The sequence below is a fragment of the Calypte anna genome, chromosome 4B, assembly GCF_003957555.1.
Source record: "Calypte anna isolate BGI_N300 chromosome 4B, bCalAnn1_v1.p, whole genome shotgun sequence".
In the NCBI taxonomy this organism is placed as follows: domain Eukaryota; kingdom Metazoa; phylum Chordata; class Aves; order Apodiformes; family Trochilidae; genus Calypte; species Calypte anna.
In genome coordinates, this window is record NC_044249.1 from 16,690,049 (window position 1) to 16,709,430 (window position 19,382).

Genomic DNA, 19,382 nt, shown 5'->3' on the forward strand with positions numbered 1-19,382 from the left:
GTCATGAGCACAGAACCTTGGTTTTCCTACACAGGGAAAAGACTGAGGGTGAGACTATTAAGTTTCATTTACTTGACATGTGAAAATGATATACAAGGCTTTGTTACCTAATGGATGTTACCTAATGGAAGCAGCAATTGAACTGAAGTATTTGTGAACTTCTTCATTTACTGATGTTTTCTACAGAAAATACAGCCAGTAATATGCAAGACAAGTGCAAATCAAGAGTTTTATTTTTTCCAACATACATAATTAAAAAGCAAGTCAACACCCAAGAAAGGGAGAGACAATAAACATATTTACAACACAGAAAAGCTATCAAATTTTTCCCATCTTCAAGATCAAGTCATCACAGATTTTTGTTAATTCATCATTTTCTTTAGTCTGTTGAAGACAGAAAAAAAAATAGTAGTGAGTTTCAGGTATGCCCAAGCTATCTTACATCTGTGTAGTGAGCCAAGTTGCAACAAGTCACATTTGACAACACATGGAATAGAAAGTCCATTTAAATACTAGTGATTTATGCAAATTAAGTCTACTCTGTAGATGATCACATGGCAACATTAAGAGCCCCAGGAAGCAAGCCAGAATCCACCATAGTCTCTACTACTACAGACTCCCCATAATACATGGAGACCAACTGATTTAGGGAAATAAAACTTTCAGACTCAAAGTCATTACATACACTGAAATTCAAGATAGTAATAGTTCAGATTCTAATCTTCACATGACTCTGCAGGATGATACTTTGATAGTTTTACTGACACGTAGCAAAATCTTACAGTTTGTATAATTCTCCTTATATGCTCAAACCACTTTAAAAGTTCTAAAAAAATGTTACTGTATTTGTTTCAACTCTCACATAACAGTCCTACCCTTTGGGAAAGCAAACCTTAGGCGTGAGCCTCAAGACTAGCACAAATATGGAACTTTTGCTAATAGGAATGTGTCAGCACTATCTATTTTTAAGTCTTCAATGCTGGCAAAGACAATCATGATGCAGTAAAACCAACAGCATGCATTTCCAGCAACATCACTTTTAACCCTCAAAAAGCTCTTTCCTTTAAAAGCTTCTGTTTGAAGGAAACTGACATGCCTTTAAAAACATTCTAAGATCTGATGGCATGTGAAACACTGGAACCAAACAGAAGGAATAATGGCCTGAACGATCTTGAAAGCATTCAGTCAATACAAGAGCCTGTGTTAGTGCCAAGAGCTTACAAATCATATGTTTATGAACAAACTGAAGCAAACAGTTATTCAAGACTGAGTCCCAGATTCTGCTCTGGGACAGACTGAACAAGTCTCAGATCATCTCCTTCAGTAGTTCAGGCAATCTCCTGACACAGTAACCTGGATTGACAACTTCTGTTCCTATGGGAACAAACCTTTTGCTCCAGAAAACCCAAACAAGATGAACCATGTAACTTAACGCACAATTCTATCATGTCAATGTCTATTTCCCATACCATGAGGGTGACATTTTGACCAACCTTTTGTTCAAGGCTCCTCTCCAAAGACTGGATCCTCATTTGTTCTTTGCGGACACTCGCCTGCAGTGCTGCAGTCTCGGAGTTTGCTCTGCTTCGGACTTGGGCAATTTCCTCATTTGCTCTGAAAAAGAAGCAAAATGGTGCTCACATCCCCTTTAAACAGCACAGAAAAACACTTCACACACACTAGATTGTTGTACTTTGGATTAATCTCCAAACTAAAAATGCTTTAGGCCAAATTTTGGCATTAGTGAACTGTATTTTGCAGATACTTGGCTTCTCAATGTGGTACTTACTGATGCAGCTTTTCTTCAGCATGGGCTTTTAATATCTGATATCTTTGCTCCTCTTTTTTAATTCTAGCCACATAGTCTTCAACACATTTTTTCAGAGCTTCTTCATTCTGTCCCAAGAACAAGAAGCTTCATTACTTTATGTATTAGATGGAAGAACCCCTCCATATCAAAGAAAATATTCAGCCACACTGAAATGACAGGATTTGCTCACCAGAATAACAGGAACAACTCAAGTCCCACAGACCTACTACATGGGGACTAAAATTATCCTCTCTTCCAGCTCTTAACTTTGCAGACTGACATTTCTTCACCTCATTTCCCTTCTAACATATGCTATTTAGTGGCAAACTTTAAAGTTCTTTGAAACTAAAGTCACTAAGCAGTTTTGCATGTTTTGTGAGGTTTGTAAGCTAGCTTTGTCTTAGTCTGCTATTATTCTAATAAGCAGCTAGAAAATCAATTACTTAAGAGAACCTATGGAAAGGTTCAGGCTTTGGGCCTTGATCTAAGTTAACTCAACATTAAGAAAGTTACCTTGGTAGGCACAAACACTACACACATTATTTTATTAGCTATTATAACAAATTGGAAATACTTGAAAAAAGTGCTAAGACTCCCTACTAATATCAGCTCTTAAATTTACAAACTATTTACAGTTGACACTTTAAGTCCATGTTAAAGAAAGGGCTGAAGAGATGGAAGAGAAAATGAAGAAGTCCAAAGTGTAAGTCAAGCATAAATTTATGTTGTAGCACAAGACATTATGTCCTGGGTACACAGGGGAGACAAAAGGATAACTAAAGGAAAAAATCTGAAGACACTTTTTAAAATACCAGCTGAATAATTTTTTATGTATTCCATGTCATAGGAAACCTTAGCTTTTGCTTCTCATCAGCTTAATTCTTCCAGTCTCTAAAGATGCTGCAAAACAAAGGCCTGACTTCACCAAATTGGTGGGTTTTTCTTAAGCTAAAGAACACCCAGTAACTATTATAATTTTGACTTGTAATAACAAATACTCTTCAGCATCTATTCAACATGATGCAGGGCTAACAGGCTGCCCTTAATAGTTGCTACATGAGTCTGTCTCTATAACAAATAGAAAAATTAACATGTGCACCAGAGAACAGCTCATTCTTCTCTTTGAAAAAAAGTTTGTTTTTTAACAGAAATCATTATCTAAATACAGCAAACCAGTCATTCCTTTAATTCTTTAATTAACAACAACCTAGCACCTGTCTTTATAGACAGTGTCTATACTTAACTAACTATTGGCTGCTCTAGAAACCCATCATTTCCTCTTCACCAAATGTCATTTATCTTTGGGATGATATTAACTGCACTCCAGTGCCTTACTTTGCGGTAACCCTCCAGTGCATCTTTCTGTTTTTCAAATCGTTTGAAGAGTTCAGAGAAAGATTTCTCCATTGAGTTCAGATCTGAAATAACTTGTTGCTTTTCCTCCACCAACCTCTGCATTTCTCTCTTTGAAAGTTCCTTTTGCTTCTGAGCATCCTCTAAAGAAAAGAGTTCACAGGGTTACTCTCAGGATAAAGCTAGTTCTGCAGTATGGACAGATAAACCCCCAAACCCTCACTTCTTCCTATGAAGCAAAAATCCTCTCTTCTGAAAGGACGGCACAATCTTTGCTTTTAAGGAAGCAGCCCCATTCTGTCTTTGCTACAATACTACCTTGCACCAGCCCTAAGGCCATTAAAGGCCTCATAAGGTGCTTGCCCAAAGCATTTTCTCTTGTAATGTAGTCAAAATACTACACCCAAGTTTACTGTAATAGCAGCCTCAAATCTGGGGATAAAAGGAATCTGAAAGTGTTTGTTTTCATTCAATAGCTGAAATCACAACAGCTGGAAGATCTGGAAACCACTGGGATAACAAGCCAAACTAGCATAGCAAATTCTTTCACAAGTTTTTGTTAGCACACCTGAACAATGTTTCACATAAGCTTAAAGAACCACAAAAAAAGCTGACATAATATTCAGTCTCCTTAAAAAACTAAATTTAAGAATGACACAGACATGACTATTCAGCTTTGTACTAGGGGAACATACTTATACAACAGGAGTCTCATTTAATGTCTACCTGGCTTTGAAGCCACAAGCTTGAATGAAACAAAGGCCAGGTCTGCCCAGAAAGAATTCCTACTGACATCTCATGACTTACATGAGGTACAATAATAAACAGCTAAACACAAAGTGCAGGTTACTGGATCTGCCAGTTTTAATAAACCAACCACTCTCCACTGGAGAATAAGAAATGTAGATGTGTTTGTATCTGATTCATCAAGTCAGTCACCATTACTTAACAAATGATATCATGTCTGTGTGTGTATACACAGAAGTACTGCCCTACTACCTTGTCTGGAACTCTACACTCACACTGGGAGCACTTGAAATATTAATGCCATCAGAAGTGAAATGGATTGACATGGATTGAAATGGATTACTAACTTCAGTTAGTAACCTTAAACTGAACATGCCCACCCCTCCCAAGCCATTGCAAGGGGCATATAGAACTTACCAATCATTTGTGTTATTGTGCTTTCAAATTCTGCAACTATTTTTCTAAAAAACATGAAGAACAACATTGAACATAAGCTAGAAAAAGCAGCTGGAGTAAATAAGTAGATATAAAAAACAAGATTATTCATACCCCATTTCTTTGTATTCCATATGAAGCTTATCATACTTATTTTTCCATTCCTGTGCCTCCAATTGTTTCTCTTGAACCTTTGAGAAAAAAAAAATGAACTTCCACTGCTTTCACAGAGATACAAGATCTGACACTCAGAACAGTCTAAAGAGCATCTTAGATTTACTTATAACTTGATAGAGATAAGTTCTAATGTTTAAGAGATTAAAAACTGTCACATTACAAAGCTGAGCCAACTAAGATGTAGACTGGTATGTAGATTTCACCTACAGTATTCCAATATGTTACCAATATCCTCAATATGTTACCAATATCTTTCAAATAGCAAGATCAGAGTCAACTCAGTTACCCTCTTGGCTACTCTTATTCATCCTAGATTATTATTCCTTGGTCATTGTTCTCTTAAAAAGCAGTGTTCTCTCAAGCAACATTTATAAGACAGGCAAAATAGGCTGCTATTATTTTTGATATCTGCTAATATCAACATAGTAAAGAGCAAATATCAGAAGGTTATAGTCAAGATGAAATTACTGTTGGGAATCACTGGTATTCAACAGAATCTTTTACTATATTACCAAATTTAAAGACACCTCATTTAATTCAATAACCACACCTATTTCATATCAGTTTAATTAAGGCAGAACTCAAAAAAAGCACTAAGCTAAATCTTGTGTAAACTCCATAAATTTAATAGAAACCCAAGGACAAAAAAAATTCAGAACTGTAACACTGACAGTTGGGTATAGTGTGGGAGGCCTTCAAGACAAAGGCACAAAATACAACCTGAATTTTAAACAAGAGAAGGTGAGAGTACATCATTACTGCCAATTTCCCCTCAAAGTTATATGGTATACTGTAGTACACTATTTGCTGCATTTATTTTATAATAAGCTGATTTTAAATGTACAGCATTAATTCAGATAAGAAGTGGGGCACAAGTGAAAAAAAGAAAGCACCAAAAAGGAAAGAAAGATTTGATGTTACAAAATGTTAAAGCAAAAATGTGCAAGGATGGAAGCCAGTTAGAAAACTTAATTTGCAGAATCAAAAGAATTGGTTCAGCAGACCCAAAAAGAAAAATGCTTTCATGAAGCACTGTATTGGTCCAGAAGGAAAAAAGTTTCTTCCCTTCCCACTCTTGAGCTGTTTCATGAAAACAAAACAAGTTTAAAATTTAGTCTGTGTTCCTACCAAGTTGATACAGTAACTCTAAGCATTTTTATTTAAGTGACACAGAGGTGAAGTCATCCAGTCACACCTGTCTTGCTATAGCTATGTTTGAATGTTTTAGTTCTTTGAAATAAGAGATTAAATTACCAATTGTAAGATATTACAAGCTTTACTCCCTGTTATTACATACATTCTTCATGTTAGATGAACACACTAGGAGCTCACCCTGTCAAGGCTGCAATTGTTTACCTGAACTAGACAATATGCTGGTTAAAAGTGTCCTAAATGAGGGAAAGCAAAAGTCATAGAAAAGTTTCTTTGTACTATAAGGGGAAAGAATAACTTAAGCAGCAAAGAGTCAGACTCATCCTTGTTTGGTGCCCTTGGTGTTATAGCCAGGAAGAAGCTCTGAATGCTCCATTTCTTTCCAAAGTTAATTTTCAATTGATGATTAGCTGAGGACATTTATGCTTAAGTGCTCCCTCTTACATGATTTAGTATTTGTGAAGTTACAGAACCCATAATGAACCACATGCTCAAATGTTTTGAGTAGACTTCTTGCATCAGTAAGAAGATGGGAGTTCAAAAGCAATTTCTGTAGTCATTAAGTTACAGAACATGCTCAAAATCCCACTGACTACTTCTTCCCTCCTCCACAAATGTCTCTCCTCCAGAGTGAGCTTCAGATCTTTTATTATCTGAACATTCTGTTGTACCTCTCCATTCCATAAAAAAATTATCACTGCACTAAATTAATAGCTTTTTCTTGGATATCAGAAAAAGCCTTTCCACCCCATTGGCAAAAACATTTTCTTCCTAGTTTAACAAAGTATTCAGACCACTAAAACAAAGCCTAACCCTTCAATCTGATAACAGATGCTATTTAATGGTGACCATTTCTAAGGCAGAACCTGGCTAATAGAAGTTTACAATATTCCCTTAGATGTTAGATCTGAAGCTGTCTACACATACAGCTTCTATCAAGTGCACAGTAAGCTTTTCAGAATGAGATGCTTATGTCAAGCACAATGGAAAGAATTACCAGGTAGAGAGATTTACATCAGATAATCCAAGCCAAAGGGACTTTCAAGGCTGTGTTGGAAGGATAACCATACCTCTCTCTTAACCAGTTCAACAGCTGCATCCATGTCTTTCTGGCTATATTGTAACACATCTATAATAGCATCCACTGCAGCCTCTGTAGAAGCAGTATGAGGGAGTGGAACATCATCACCAGTCAGGGAGTCTGGAATCAGGGGAACTGTGTCCTGTGAGTAGACAAAAAAAAGAGAGCTTCAGCAAATTCCCATTTTCATAATTAGCTGTATACAAGTTATTTGATCTTAAGTCAAAATACTCAATTGCCCAAAATGCCCCCAAACCTTTGTTACCATAACTTTTTTAGGTAACTTGTAGAACTATGTAACTATTTTGAAGGTGTAATAGAAACTGCTACCCACCAATTATAGGTATCAGAAAAAACAGATGACACCATGCTGTTCTCTACCAGTAGAAAAAAAACACTATTTCAGGATGAACTGTGTGCAAATCTGTTCATAAAAGGCTCTTCAAACTAAGAACCTAAGATCATTTAATCAAAGAACTGCTCTTCATCCCAGCAGTGTAATTAAAATACAAGCTTCTCTTATTTTTTGTTGCTTCAGCTGCATGAAAAAGATTTCTTGATTAAAGCAGCTCAAATTCTCCTAGACCATGTGCAACGCCACCAGTTTCCACAAAACACACTAATACTCAAGATGAAGCCTAACAAAAAGTTCAACTTTGATAAAAGTATCCAACCTCTTTTTTAAGATTTTTAATAGGCATCAAGTATTCTGCAATCCTTAGAATAACTGCATAAACCTTAAGTCCAGACTCTAGCCCATCCCTTTCCTAAATACCAACATGAAATGTGACACCCTTACAGAAGTTGTAAATGTTCCCAGAAGATCCAGTCCTTTTGGTTTCTCTTCATTTTGAAGACTCACTCCAGGCTCTTCAGCTTCTTCAAACAATTTATTTAGATCAGCAACAGGACTAGAAACAAACATACACCATTACATTTAAGCCCTCCTTTTCTTTGTAAAGCTGTGTACTATAGCCTAGACTAAGCCAATACCTACCCATGTTGAAAAGGAGCTGTCATGATATTCATTTTTGTTTCAGGAGTACCAGAAATGGGTTTTCTTGGACTGTCTCTCAATAAAGGGTCAAACTTCAAATACAGTGACTGTTTCCTCAAGGCAGACTCCTTGAACTGAGGGAGAGAAGCATACACTGGCAGATATGCTGCTTCATAACACACATATCCCCCACAACCACATAAATAATCCTCTGGAGAGAGGGTGAGCCTATTCTTTGGTGGCCAAAGCATTGTTCTCAGGAGAAAAATCACAAAGAGAACTCAGTGCCCACACACTTACACCCTTGTGCAATATCAAATGGACTCAAGAGCTCAGACAGAACCAAAAGGGTGAACAATTATGAGCTACTCAAAACCAACAGAAGATACTGAAAGATAGTACTGTAAGCTGAACAAGCAGTGTAGGTCACTGTCTTTGCTGATATAAGGACAAAGAGTGTGATCAAAAACCAAATTTAATGTAGCGTGTTGACTGCATATTTCAGTTGCTCTGACTCTAGAACTAAGGAGCAAAAAGTAACCAAATTGAACTGATTGAAACACAACACACCCAATTTACAGGCAGATTTCCTGAAATTACCCATAAAACTAAAGACTTTAGAAAAAGTTTTCAAAACAATGATCCTGCACTTTCAAAGCATTATGTTCTTGCAGTTTTGGCAGCCAGAGAAGTGAATCATCATCAGTCTCTGTTTCACCACTATGAAAGAAAAATAGCACTTTTGCAAACTGAAAGCAAAAGAGCACAGATCCTTAGCAGAATTGCTTGTATTTCCTTCCAGGACCAGCCCCTGCCCAGCCTTGTCAACACCATGCGTTGGAATTAAAGCCTGTATTTCTGTGGGCAAGTTCAAAGCAAAGTTAGTTCATGAAAACATTTAAGGCTTGACAGTTTTTTTCCTTTCCTCTCCCCTCTTCCAAGGAGGCAAAGAAAATAGTTCAGTGTTGTACTTACTGATGAAGACCCAAATTGTTCCAGATAGTCTATGCCCATTCCTAGAACTGCAAAAGGAAATGATCCAGTGAAGATGAGGTATAATCACATCATCAATCCACAGACAAACACATAGGTATGTGTATAAAGCAAATAAAACCCTACTCCTATTTCATGTTTTCCTATTTTTATATTTGCTAAAAATACTGTGTTTCTATCTGGACCCAAAAAAGTAAAAAACAAATTTAAGTGAATTCACAGCTTTCATTTGTCTCCAAATATGTGGAGACAATATGCAGAATTTAACATACAGTAATAAAACTTTTGTCATTCTACAGTTAAAGTGGCAAGCACACTTGGATATTCTACTCTTTTATACAAAGCCATACAAATTAGCAGAGAGCTCATATTTGAAGAATGAAATTAGACATTTCTCAATATGCTGATTCTACACCAGTATTAAGTGATGCATGGCACTGCAGTCAAAGCTTTCAGTCATCTTTGCACACAGGGCTCCCAGAAGAAATAATCCTTCCAGGTGAATAAGTCCCAGCCATATAATAAGGTCCCAATACAGACATCCTCACCTGCAGAAAGATCATCCATACTGGAATAGAAATGAGTATTCTGGTACTGCTAAGGCCTGCAGTAATCTACCACTCACAAATACAGGGAGTTGCTTAGGTCCATTGCTCTCAATTTAAGAAGTCCTTGATAGCAGAAGTGATTTTAAGCAAGCTTTTTTTAGTACAGAAACTTGCCACTGAAACTTTAAAAAGATTGTTTCTGTACCAGACTAAATTCCACTCTTCTGAGCAGCTGAATGATAATACCCAGCTTTGAATTTATCTTAATCCATATATATATATATATGTTTAGGTACATTTCCCACCCCTATTAGTCACTGTAGGTTTTACAGCCCTTTCAGAAGAGCAAGATGAGACAAAAATTAGAATGAGTGCCAAAACTGAAGAAATACACATACAGAGGTTATTGTAACTATTTTTTTAACTGTTCTAAAGAAATGCCCTTACCTTCTGATGATGGTCTGAAGAGTTCTTCAGGTTCAGTGTCAGGTGTCTGCTCATCTGCTGTTATTTCAGTTCTGTGAGAACTAGGCTTAATTTCTTCTGCAGACACTGACTTTTTTCCACTGTCAGCAGAAACCAAATTATCTTGAGAGGGGGCATTAGCTGGAGATGGGCTTGTTTGCTTCTCCTGATGAGAAAAACAATCATTTTTGCTGTTAAAATAATGATTTAAATGCAATGAAAAAATCACAGTAATGATCAAGTTGACTTGGCATTAACTAGCTGGGCAGACAGCATAATTGTTTCCATGCCTGTGAACTCCTGGTTTAAGTTACCAACAGTGAGTACAGCTCACATTATACAGGAGTCACTTGCAGAGTCCACACCCTTATGTTTGCCCTTATATGCGACTGCTGATCAAAAAAAAGATACTAAATACCAAAGTACCAATTTGTTTGCCTCTGATGTTACCTTCAAAAGGCAAGTCTGCACAGCTGATATTTATTCTAGACCTGCTGAAGATACACAAAAACACTAATTCTTAGACAAATATCAAACATGGGTTTGATAAGATTAAGGCAAAGAACTGTTTCATAGAACAACAAAGTCACAACTGGGTGTCTTTCCTATACCTTACCATGGCTATCCCTCCTGGAAGTTCAGTTTCTGCTGGCACTCCTGGCCTTTCTTCTTCAGTTCTTGTCTTGTCTTCTACTACATTCTGTTTGTTGATTTCCCTTAAAAAAAAAAATCCATGTCACAGACTGTTCTGAATTCTATATTACCAGATATACTGAAGCATTGAATAGAATAAGTTTCTCTGAGAGCTTTTTCCACAACATTACAGGAAGCTTTACTGAGGGTGGGGATGTAAATTCACTGTCTTGCCTGGTGACAACTTAAATGACAGAAAGCTCTCCCTCCATCAGAAACAGTTTTATCTGGGAAGCAGAAAATCACAGCAATACCACTTACTCCTATTAACTTAAAACCACTCTCTCCTTTCCACTTGTTAAGCTCATTATAATTTTTTTTAATTAAATATAGGCTTTTTGCTTAATTAAGAGTAGAATTACAAGCAGTCTGGTCCTCTTTTCAACATAATGCAGTGATTATCAATGCAAAGCTCAGAACTTCATTAGAGAAGTCCAATACTTTAGCTACTACTGACAGCACAAACTCAATGTTTTCACCATGGTAAACAGGATCTGATGATGTTACACAGGGTGCAAAAGAATAAACATTTGTGTCAAATGAACACCTTGTGCCAGTGGAGTTCTGGTAAGCACTTGGCTATCAGTAGTAATGATGATATTTTAATAGTTAAGACTTTCTAAGGAAGGGTAACATAACAGCTCTCATTCTCAAATAAAAAAGTTTTATGTGGTACCAAAAAAATGCAACTTTAGCAATAGGCATTTTTATTGGCAATAGCATTCAGATACCAAGAAAATGCAAGGAAGAAACAGCACCTCAGAGCTCAGCCAGGATTAAGCAGAGTGCAGAACTGCCCAGTCAACTCACATGCTGCATGATGTGCAATGGCACTACCCACTTCTATTTTTTTTTTAAGACAGGAGCAGTCACCTGATTCTCTACATCTTACTCTAACCTTGAATGAGTAGGGTAGAAGAGTCACTTGACCTAGACTCTTGCCATATAAGCCTGTTCCCTCCCATTCCTCCAGATTTAAGAACACTTTTGTCCAGAGCTAGCCATCTTGAGATCTTTGCTGTTGCAGGCACAGAGGAAGTCAAGAGGCAGGAATTAAATAATTAAGAGGTGTTTTTACATTTAGCTACAGGTTTACTTACGGAGTTTTGGGTTCTTTTCTCTCAGTAGCTTCACAGGTACTTGGTCTGTTATCCTGCTCCACTGGAAGAGGCTGTCCTCTTGCTGAAGCACTGTCCTGCTCATCTTCCATGTGAGCTTTCTGAGGGCTCTCACACTTGGGTGAGCCAGAAATTTTAGAGACTCCTCCAAATGGATTAAAGTTTGGATCATCAAGTTTGTCCCAGTCCAAGCTATAGGATGCTTTTGGAACAGGGATTTCATCTTCCACATTAGTTTTTTTTTGCACTTCAGTACTCACTGGTTTTGTTTTGGGAATAGGAATTTTTCTGGAAGGTGGCTTAATTCCAGTTCTTTTACCTAGTTTCTTAGGAGGTGGCTTTCTAGCAGTGGAATTCTCAAATTCCAATTTTACTGGTGCAGCCTTGGTGACATCAGGCTTTTCCACAGTTCCACCTTTGGAGACAGCCAGCTCTTCTGCAGGCTTTGACTCTTCTGCAGAGGATTTTTCTGCTACCGAAACACTCTGAAGCTTCAATTCCTCAGTTTTAGAACTGGTTACATCAGTGCTGTGGGAACCCAAGTTGCCAGATAACTGTACAGGAGGTGTAGATGCTGCTGTTAATCCCACTGAATTATCCATTTGGCTCACATCTGTGGAAGCAGACTTCATATCCTGCACAGAGTCACTGGTTGCTTGCTTAGGGGACAGCCTGGATTTGCTAGACTCCAGCTCCCCCAGTACAGATTCCTTTACAGAGGAGAGAGTATTTTCTTCTTCATTTGAGCACTCTGTGCTTGCAGTGACTGAAGCAAAAGAAGCTGTATCATCCAGAAGAGAACCACTATGTTTTTCAGATGCTTTCTTAGGGCTGCTAGGTGCTCTTACTGGAGACTTCTGCAGATTTCCAGGAGAATACTGCAACTGCACTGAACTTTGAAAGGGATTGATGTCATTTAAATTATCAAAATCAAGATTGTAGGAACCTCGACTCCTCACTGGCATCTCATCATCTGGGTAAGGAGCTGCACTGACCTTCTCTGGCATTTGTGTATTTATCACTGTATTATTTATTTCAGCTTCAGTCCTTTGTTGACATGTGCTGCATTTAAAAAAAAAAAAAGTCGTATCACATGCTACAGCTATTTTTAGACATGATTTGAAAACATCTTTAGAAAGATATTTGCTCAAATAGCTTTGTATACTCAGAGTAATCCATTTTCTTCTGACATAAGGAAGCTGTCAGCACAAGAATATCGCAACAGCAAGAATTCAATAGACATCTAAACAGTCAGAATTTAAGAGCTGGTACACATGAGCTATAGGAAGATCAACCCTTGAAGCTAGTCAGTATTCTTAAGCTATCTATTCCACACAGCTGTATTTCCTTGTGCCAGTCATCACTGGAGACTGCTTTACTCACATGGACATTACCATTTCACTAGATAGTGAAACAAATTGCTTGGGAAAAGATATTAACAGTAAGCATCTCAAACACAGGCACAACTAGTAGCACATCTTCATGTAGATTCATCTGTGAGTCACAACAGACAAGTCTAGGAACAAACCAAGTCATGATTCAAGTTCTCCCATTCTAGTCATTACTTTGTCCAGTCATTCTGGCAGATTTACCCCCCCCCCCCGAAAGTACACACAGCTTTTTATCTATGAGGGCCTGCATCACCAAAACAGAACCTAGATTTCAGGCACTCTATAAACTCTGTACAGCAGCAAATTTGTAGAGCAAAGTGCTATACAAGAAAATACTTCTCCAGCAATAGAAAAAGAAGATTCTCCAGAAGTAGAAACAGGCTAAAGAAACAGTTTGTGTACTCACTACTGCTGGGTATCCTACAAGTTACTGCTCTTCACTTTATTTCCCCAAACTCCACTCCACTTCTGAGGCTTAGTCTCAGACTGCAGAGAGTTAAGCCATTACTTCCTGAAACAGGATTTCCTCCCATTGTTTTGCCCCTTCGTAAAGTTATTATTTCTATCTGCCATCTCTATCGGTTATAAAACACAACATGATTAAAAGACACTCAAGAAAATCATCACTTCGAGAAACCCGAAAGCAAAGGCGGGAGATAAGAGTGGAGGGAGCCCTTCTCACCCAGTTTGAGTGCCTCTTCCCTGCAATAGCTCAGCCCCAGGCTGGTTCAACTGCTCAGGCCCCTCCCATTCTCCTCCAGTGTTTAACCTAATAAATGCCAGTCAGGAGCCAGGCACCTGCCTGAACCTTTACTTGTTTGGGACTAGTCAAAAGTGACACCCTTCAGCAACAACCAATCCTTTTGCTTATGTGCTACAAACAAATCCTTAAGTTTTAGAAGTAGAAAGGACACGGGACAGTAAAAGCAGTGTCTTGCCAAATAAATATGCCTGAAGCCTGGAATAAAAGCAATTCAGTGTCAGCTCTAAATCACATGAACTTGTATGCACTAAATCTTCATTTATTTGTGGACTTCAGGGCATAAATGTAATTTAATGCACTTTAAAATTGTGGTGGCTATCTCAGAAGTACCTTCCTAAACTAGAGTATACATGCAAGCTAACAGTTTAAATAAATCTATACATTTAAAGAGCGTTCAAGTATTCCCATCTCCCTTCTCCCTTTCCCAAAACCAATAATGCTAAAATGAAAAAATTAGATGGTTGAAAACAAGAAAAAGGATGCATCTCCTTGCAGAAGGCAAAGCTAAGATCTGGGGCTTCTTACCATTGGGAACTAGGTATCAGATGGGGATACAAGTTTAAAAAGAGGCTGAAAAAGTCAGTAAAAAAATATGCTTTGGGGCCTATTAAATACATTGTCATGACATTGTATAACTGCACCTCTATAATCATATTTCTATAAAGGAGAGTTACAAAACCCCAAATTGGAACACTGCAGGCTTTGAGCTCTTCTCTAGACAGCTACCATGGGCCACTTTGAGACTCAAGCCGACAGACTACAAAGGTACACAAATTTGTACTCGATTGACATTATATACTCCATGTTGCTACATTTTCTTTTATCTTAATTCTCATGGACTCAAGGTGTCAATTCAAGCTAACTCTTCAGAAGATACATCTTAAGGAGACAATCAAAACAGATAAAACTACTTAACAACCAAGAGAAGACACTTTGAGACTTCACTTTAAGGATTAGCTTACTAGCTGCAGTCTCACATGAAAACCTTACTGTAGATAAGTTTTGTATTCTCTGCCTAATGTGTCTATTCTCAAACTATCCCTTTGATACACCTTATCTCTGTGAAATTAGATACTGTGGAGTTAGAGCTTGCTATTCAATATTACAACCACAATAATTGTCATTATTTTTAAGAGAACTTTGAGTAAATGCTTGCACATCAAAATCAGAATCAAGTCCTTCTGTGCAGTTATATCTTGCTATAAAACAAAATTACATTTTAACTGCATAGTTTTATAAAGAGGAAAAGTTAACTTGAGTATGTCCCACATTGCTGCTACTGCTAGAGGTGAATACATCACTTACTCAACATCCACAGGTGCAGATATAAGATCATCTACCAAGGTTTCATTGTAATCATCAAGTGTGAAAGTAGCCTCGAGTTTATCCATCATGGTAGGACTTAAGATTTTTCGAGTCTGAGGATCTCTTAGAGGAGTTTGAAAGGTTACCTGTAAGACAGGGGCAAGGGAGAGGAAGAATATGAACACCACGATATTTTCAAGCTCCTAATAGCATATGCATTCAGTAGCAGAGATCACAGGAGGAGAAAAAAGCATAAGCAATGCAAAAGCAAAAGTTTACCTTCATAGCTTTTGCCACACTTTTTGGTGGCAAGTTTTCTTTCTGGGACAGGCGTAGGATGGAAGGCCTCCCTGTAGGTTCTGGTGGTGGAAAGAAAAAGCCACAGTCTTCCACTGTTAAATCATCATTGATGTTTCCTCCATTTTCTCCGTTTTCTGTGTTTAAAATCTGCAGACTCATCCTAGGACATCAACACATACAATATTGCAGCATGAATGAGAGGGTGTGGTCAGCCAGATGCACTTTCAGATAAGGAAAGAACTTGGAAGCCTGGCACGGGCTAGCAAAGATTAACAGCTTCAAACGAAGCCTTACAAGTATTAATAATCCTTGTAGGAAAAAACATCTGAGATCCTGAAAATATCTAAATACAGCACTGCACAGCTCCACTGGTTTTGTGAGGGGTCTAGGAAGTAAGTTGTTGATATTATGCTCTCCATGGTTAACATTATAATCTTGCCAATTAAGCAACCAGTCCTTTTTAGGGAGCTCTGTCATTTGCAAGTTCCTTCATTCCCACCCCCTGAAAGCCACCAGTGACGTACAGTCACGTCTCTGCTAATAGGGCATCCAGCTAAGGAAAATTACAGCTTTTGCAACAGGCTGATGACAGTGATTTCTTTATTCACATTGTCTCACAACTACATTGTACATCAGCAAATAGCAACCCCAAATTTGGTTAGTTGGGGTGTCTTTAAATTATCCTGAATAAAATTATTTAGCTTTTCCCTGCACTGTCTCAGCACAGGCTGCCTTTATAGGACACACAGTACTTAATTCTTTGCAGCACAGGCATTACTGGTATGCAAATCTGAAAAAAATTGTGGTTAAAAAGGTACTTAAATATTGTTCTTATACTAGGCATACACTACTGTTCTTACACTAGACATACAATCCACATAAGCTGATCTAATCTTACTAGTTTTTCAAGTGTGAGGGACTTGAAAGTAAAGCCTGCATCACATCCAAAATTAAGGATGAAAAAAAATTAGAAATGGGGAAAGAACACATTTCAAGTACACCACCAGGAGCCAAGCCAGCATGTTATAGGTTCTTGATCGTTGTGTGCCTTTTATTCCCATTGGAGCCACAGAGGTTTAACATTATTACTCAGTGAAGCTACTGCTGTTTCTTTAAAACCAACAGATAAAACCCTCAAAAAAGTAGCAGAGCACAGAAAGCAGGTTAAGCTAGACCTAGGCACAAGCACTGTCCATGAAGGATAACCCCTGATAAGTACAGTTATCTAAAAACTACTAACAAAGTGATTTCTTTCCTATGAACTGATGTGTTATCTTGTACCACCTACACTAGATAACTGGTATCAAGTGGAGATGTTGGCTCTCTGCAATGGATGCCTTTCCAAATACCCCCAAATGCTTGACTTAACCAAACACCTCATTCTTAACTAGTTGGGGTTTTTTCCATCTTCCATCATGCAGCCAAGATTAATCCAGAATATCAGCTGAGGAAGACTCCAAATTATTGTCTTCACTGTCATAAAGAGGTAAACCAAAACCATTCCCACTTAAACTTTTGAATCACGTTTTCAATCTCAATGCCCTTATTCAAATTTCTGTATTTAAGCCTCTGTTCAAATTTCCCCACTCCTACGTGGGAGTTCAAATTTCCCACACTCCTGTTCCCTAATCCTTATGGGAAAATTTGCTTCCTACTCTCCACTGCAGTAAGCTGCTTTGTCTGCAAGCCCAACAACAGCACTTTTAATCTTCAATGGAATGCAAATAATAAGTACAGAAGCAAGAGCAAGTAAAGCATATCTGTATCAGCTATTTCTTCAATCCTTCTTTATTCATCATATCCATATTGTAGCCAAAGATTTTATACATTAATTATTTTTACATTAACAACCTCTAAAACCTGAAGTGAACTTCTTAGCTTTAATTTCAAACTAAATCTGTTGAGACAACAGATCAAGCAAATCTTTACAAACTGCAGCTGTTTACTGTAAATACTTTAGAAATGAAGCCTAGGACATGAAAAAGCTCCATAAGCAGGGGAGGATCTTCTGGAGGCTTTCAGGTTTGTCACTGAGCTACTTGTGCATCATTGCTCAAAAAACATTTAGGTGATGAAAATACCAAATAAATAAACACAACTATACGTACACCATATTTGTCCAGAATTTTAGGTATTAAGTCTAAAAATCAAACTCTAGGAAAAAAATCAAACTTTCTAGGATTAAAGTAATTCAGAGTTTATTTGAAATATTTGCAATGAAGATTTTATCTAAATTGTATTTCACAAGTTGCTTAGCTAGTTGCTGAGATAAAGTGAAAGGAAAATGGAATCTTTAATAAAAAATACTTTTGTTTTAAGTGGTCAGTGTCCACACAACACAAGTGTTGTGAAATGCAGCATATTTTCTCACTACAGCCAAAGTTCACAAAAAAGAAATCATTTTAGAGTATTATTTACCCAGGCACAAGCAGCAGTCTGTCATTCTGTATTTGAAAATGAATGTATAAATTCAATTAAATCATATAATTAAAATTCTGGTATCTATCATTTGTAAATTGAGGGCAACCACCTGTTGTTTCATGACCACAACATCCAAAACACCCATATGGTCTCAAACACTTTAAAAAAAAATGAACTACTGAACTTGCTGGGCACAGATGAAATTTTTCTTCTTAATTATCCTTTTGAACTCCTCCAGCAGTGAAGATACAGAGCACTTGATCACAGTGTGACTTAGCATATGCTGTAAACACTTCCATCCAAAGTGACACAGTGTTCCTGCTATATATTTCTCTAGTGCAAGCATCTCCATGAACACCACCCTCCTGGTAACCTTGCCCTGACTACAGAAATCACCCAAGAGACCATTCCAAAAATTCAGTAAAAACAGCCAGGGTACAGAGGCAGCAGAGGCAGACCCCCGGCTGGGCCGGGACCCTTTACCCCCGGCTCAAGCCCTGGGGGCTCGCATTGGGGAACAAAAGATGCCCTTGGCCTTTAGAGACCGAGCCTGGATGGGCTGCAATGGGACAGACAGGGAAGGAGGAGAGGCAAGGCCGGGGAGGGCTTTGCTGGCTCTCCGGGAAAGCACCGTCCCTGCACCAATACAAGTTCTAAGTTAAAAGCAAACAAACAAAGATGAAAAACCTAAACAAACATTACAAAAAATCCAAACCAAACAAAACAAACTCAACCCTCCCGAGGCACCCTAGGCCGCAGGAATCCCACATCACACCCCTGGGAACTCAGCGAGATGCCCTCAACCACCCATAAAACTCCCAGGCTCAGAGAAATGCCCCAGATATCGCATCTCCTCCCCCACCCTCATACTCAGGAAGAGAACCCCCAGTCCCGCTCAGCCCCATAAAACCCCTAAAACGCATAAAGACGCTCCCAAGGGCCTCTTGAACCCCAGCTCACCCCAGAACTCATGGAATAAGCCCCTGAGCTCCATCTCCACCACCCTCAGGCTTCCCATTACCCAACGCTCCTCACTCCGCCATATCCCCAAACTCAAACAAGTTCTCCCCAAGTCTCTTAGTCCCAGGGTCACAAGAACAGCCCTGAGACCCCTCAATATAAGCCCCCTCCACCCCACACTCACAGAGAGGGCCCAGCCTACCTCACCCCTCCAGCCTCACAACACCCCAATGCTCACAGAGGAGCCCCCAAGCCTGCCCCAAAACCCCACACCATTCCAAGGGACTGAGGGGGCCCCGAACCTCACCCCCCACCCCTCCCAATCACCCAAACTCAACGGGGCAGCCCCCAGGAAACCGGAGCTGTTCCCCCTCATCCTCAGCACCCCCAAAGGACTCCTACCTGCCGACGGGGTGCGAGCCTGCAGGGCGCTGGGCTGAGGCGATGCTTGGGGGTTCCCAGCGCTGTAACCACCGCCGAGCAGCGCTCTCCTCGTCGCCGCCGCCACTGGATTTCAAACTTCAACGGCAGCGCCGGGCGGCCAATGAGAAAGCGGCATTCGGAAGGCGTCCGCCAATCAGAAGCGCGCTCTCCAAGGGGGAGTGCCCGGTGAAGCCCCGCGAGAGCGCGTTCCCGCGCCAGGCATGCTGGGCGGGGCGGGGCGGCGCGGCGA

The 19,382-nt window shown here is 39.0% G+C and overlaps 1 protein-coding gene across 2 annotated transcripts; it reads right to left on the reverse strand.

The window, feature by feature from the left end:
* Window positions 1-215: 215 nt before the first annotated feature.
* Window positions 216-19,368, reverse strand: TACC3 (transforming acidic coiled-coil containing protein 3). 2 transcript variants are annotated; one of them, XM_030450731.1, is made up of 16 exons: window positions 19,112-19,368; window positions 15,308-15,488; window positions 15,029-15,174; window positions 11,552-12,631; window positions 10,375-10,474; window positions 9,741-9,924; window positions 8,728-8,774; window positions 7,753-7,886; window positions 7,555-7,666; window positions 6,745-6,897; window positions 4,460-4,536; window positions 4,328-4,371; window positions 3,146-3,306; window positions 1,790-1,896; window positions 1,494-1,614; window positions 216-384 (listed from the first exon to the last, which is right to left on the reverse strand). In XM_030450731.1, the coding sequence occupies exons 2-16, from the start codon at window positions 15,485-15,487 to the stop codon at window positions 319-321; spliced, it is 2,712 nt and encodes a 903-aa protein (XP_030306591.1). In that variant the 5' UTR covers window position 15,488; window positions 19,112-19,368; the 3' UTR covers window positions 216-318. The 2 variants fall into 2 exon arrangements, with proteins under 2 accessions (XP_030306591.1, XP_030306592.1); XM_030450732.1 differs by lacking the exons at window positions 15,029-15,174; window positions 15,308-15,488; window positions 19,112-19,368 and adding an exon at window positions 13,367-13,627.
* Window positions 19,369-19,382: the final 14 nt, after the last annotated feature.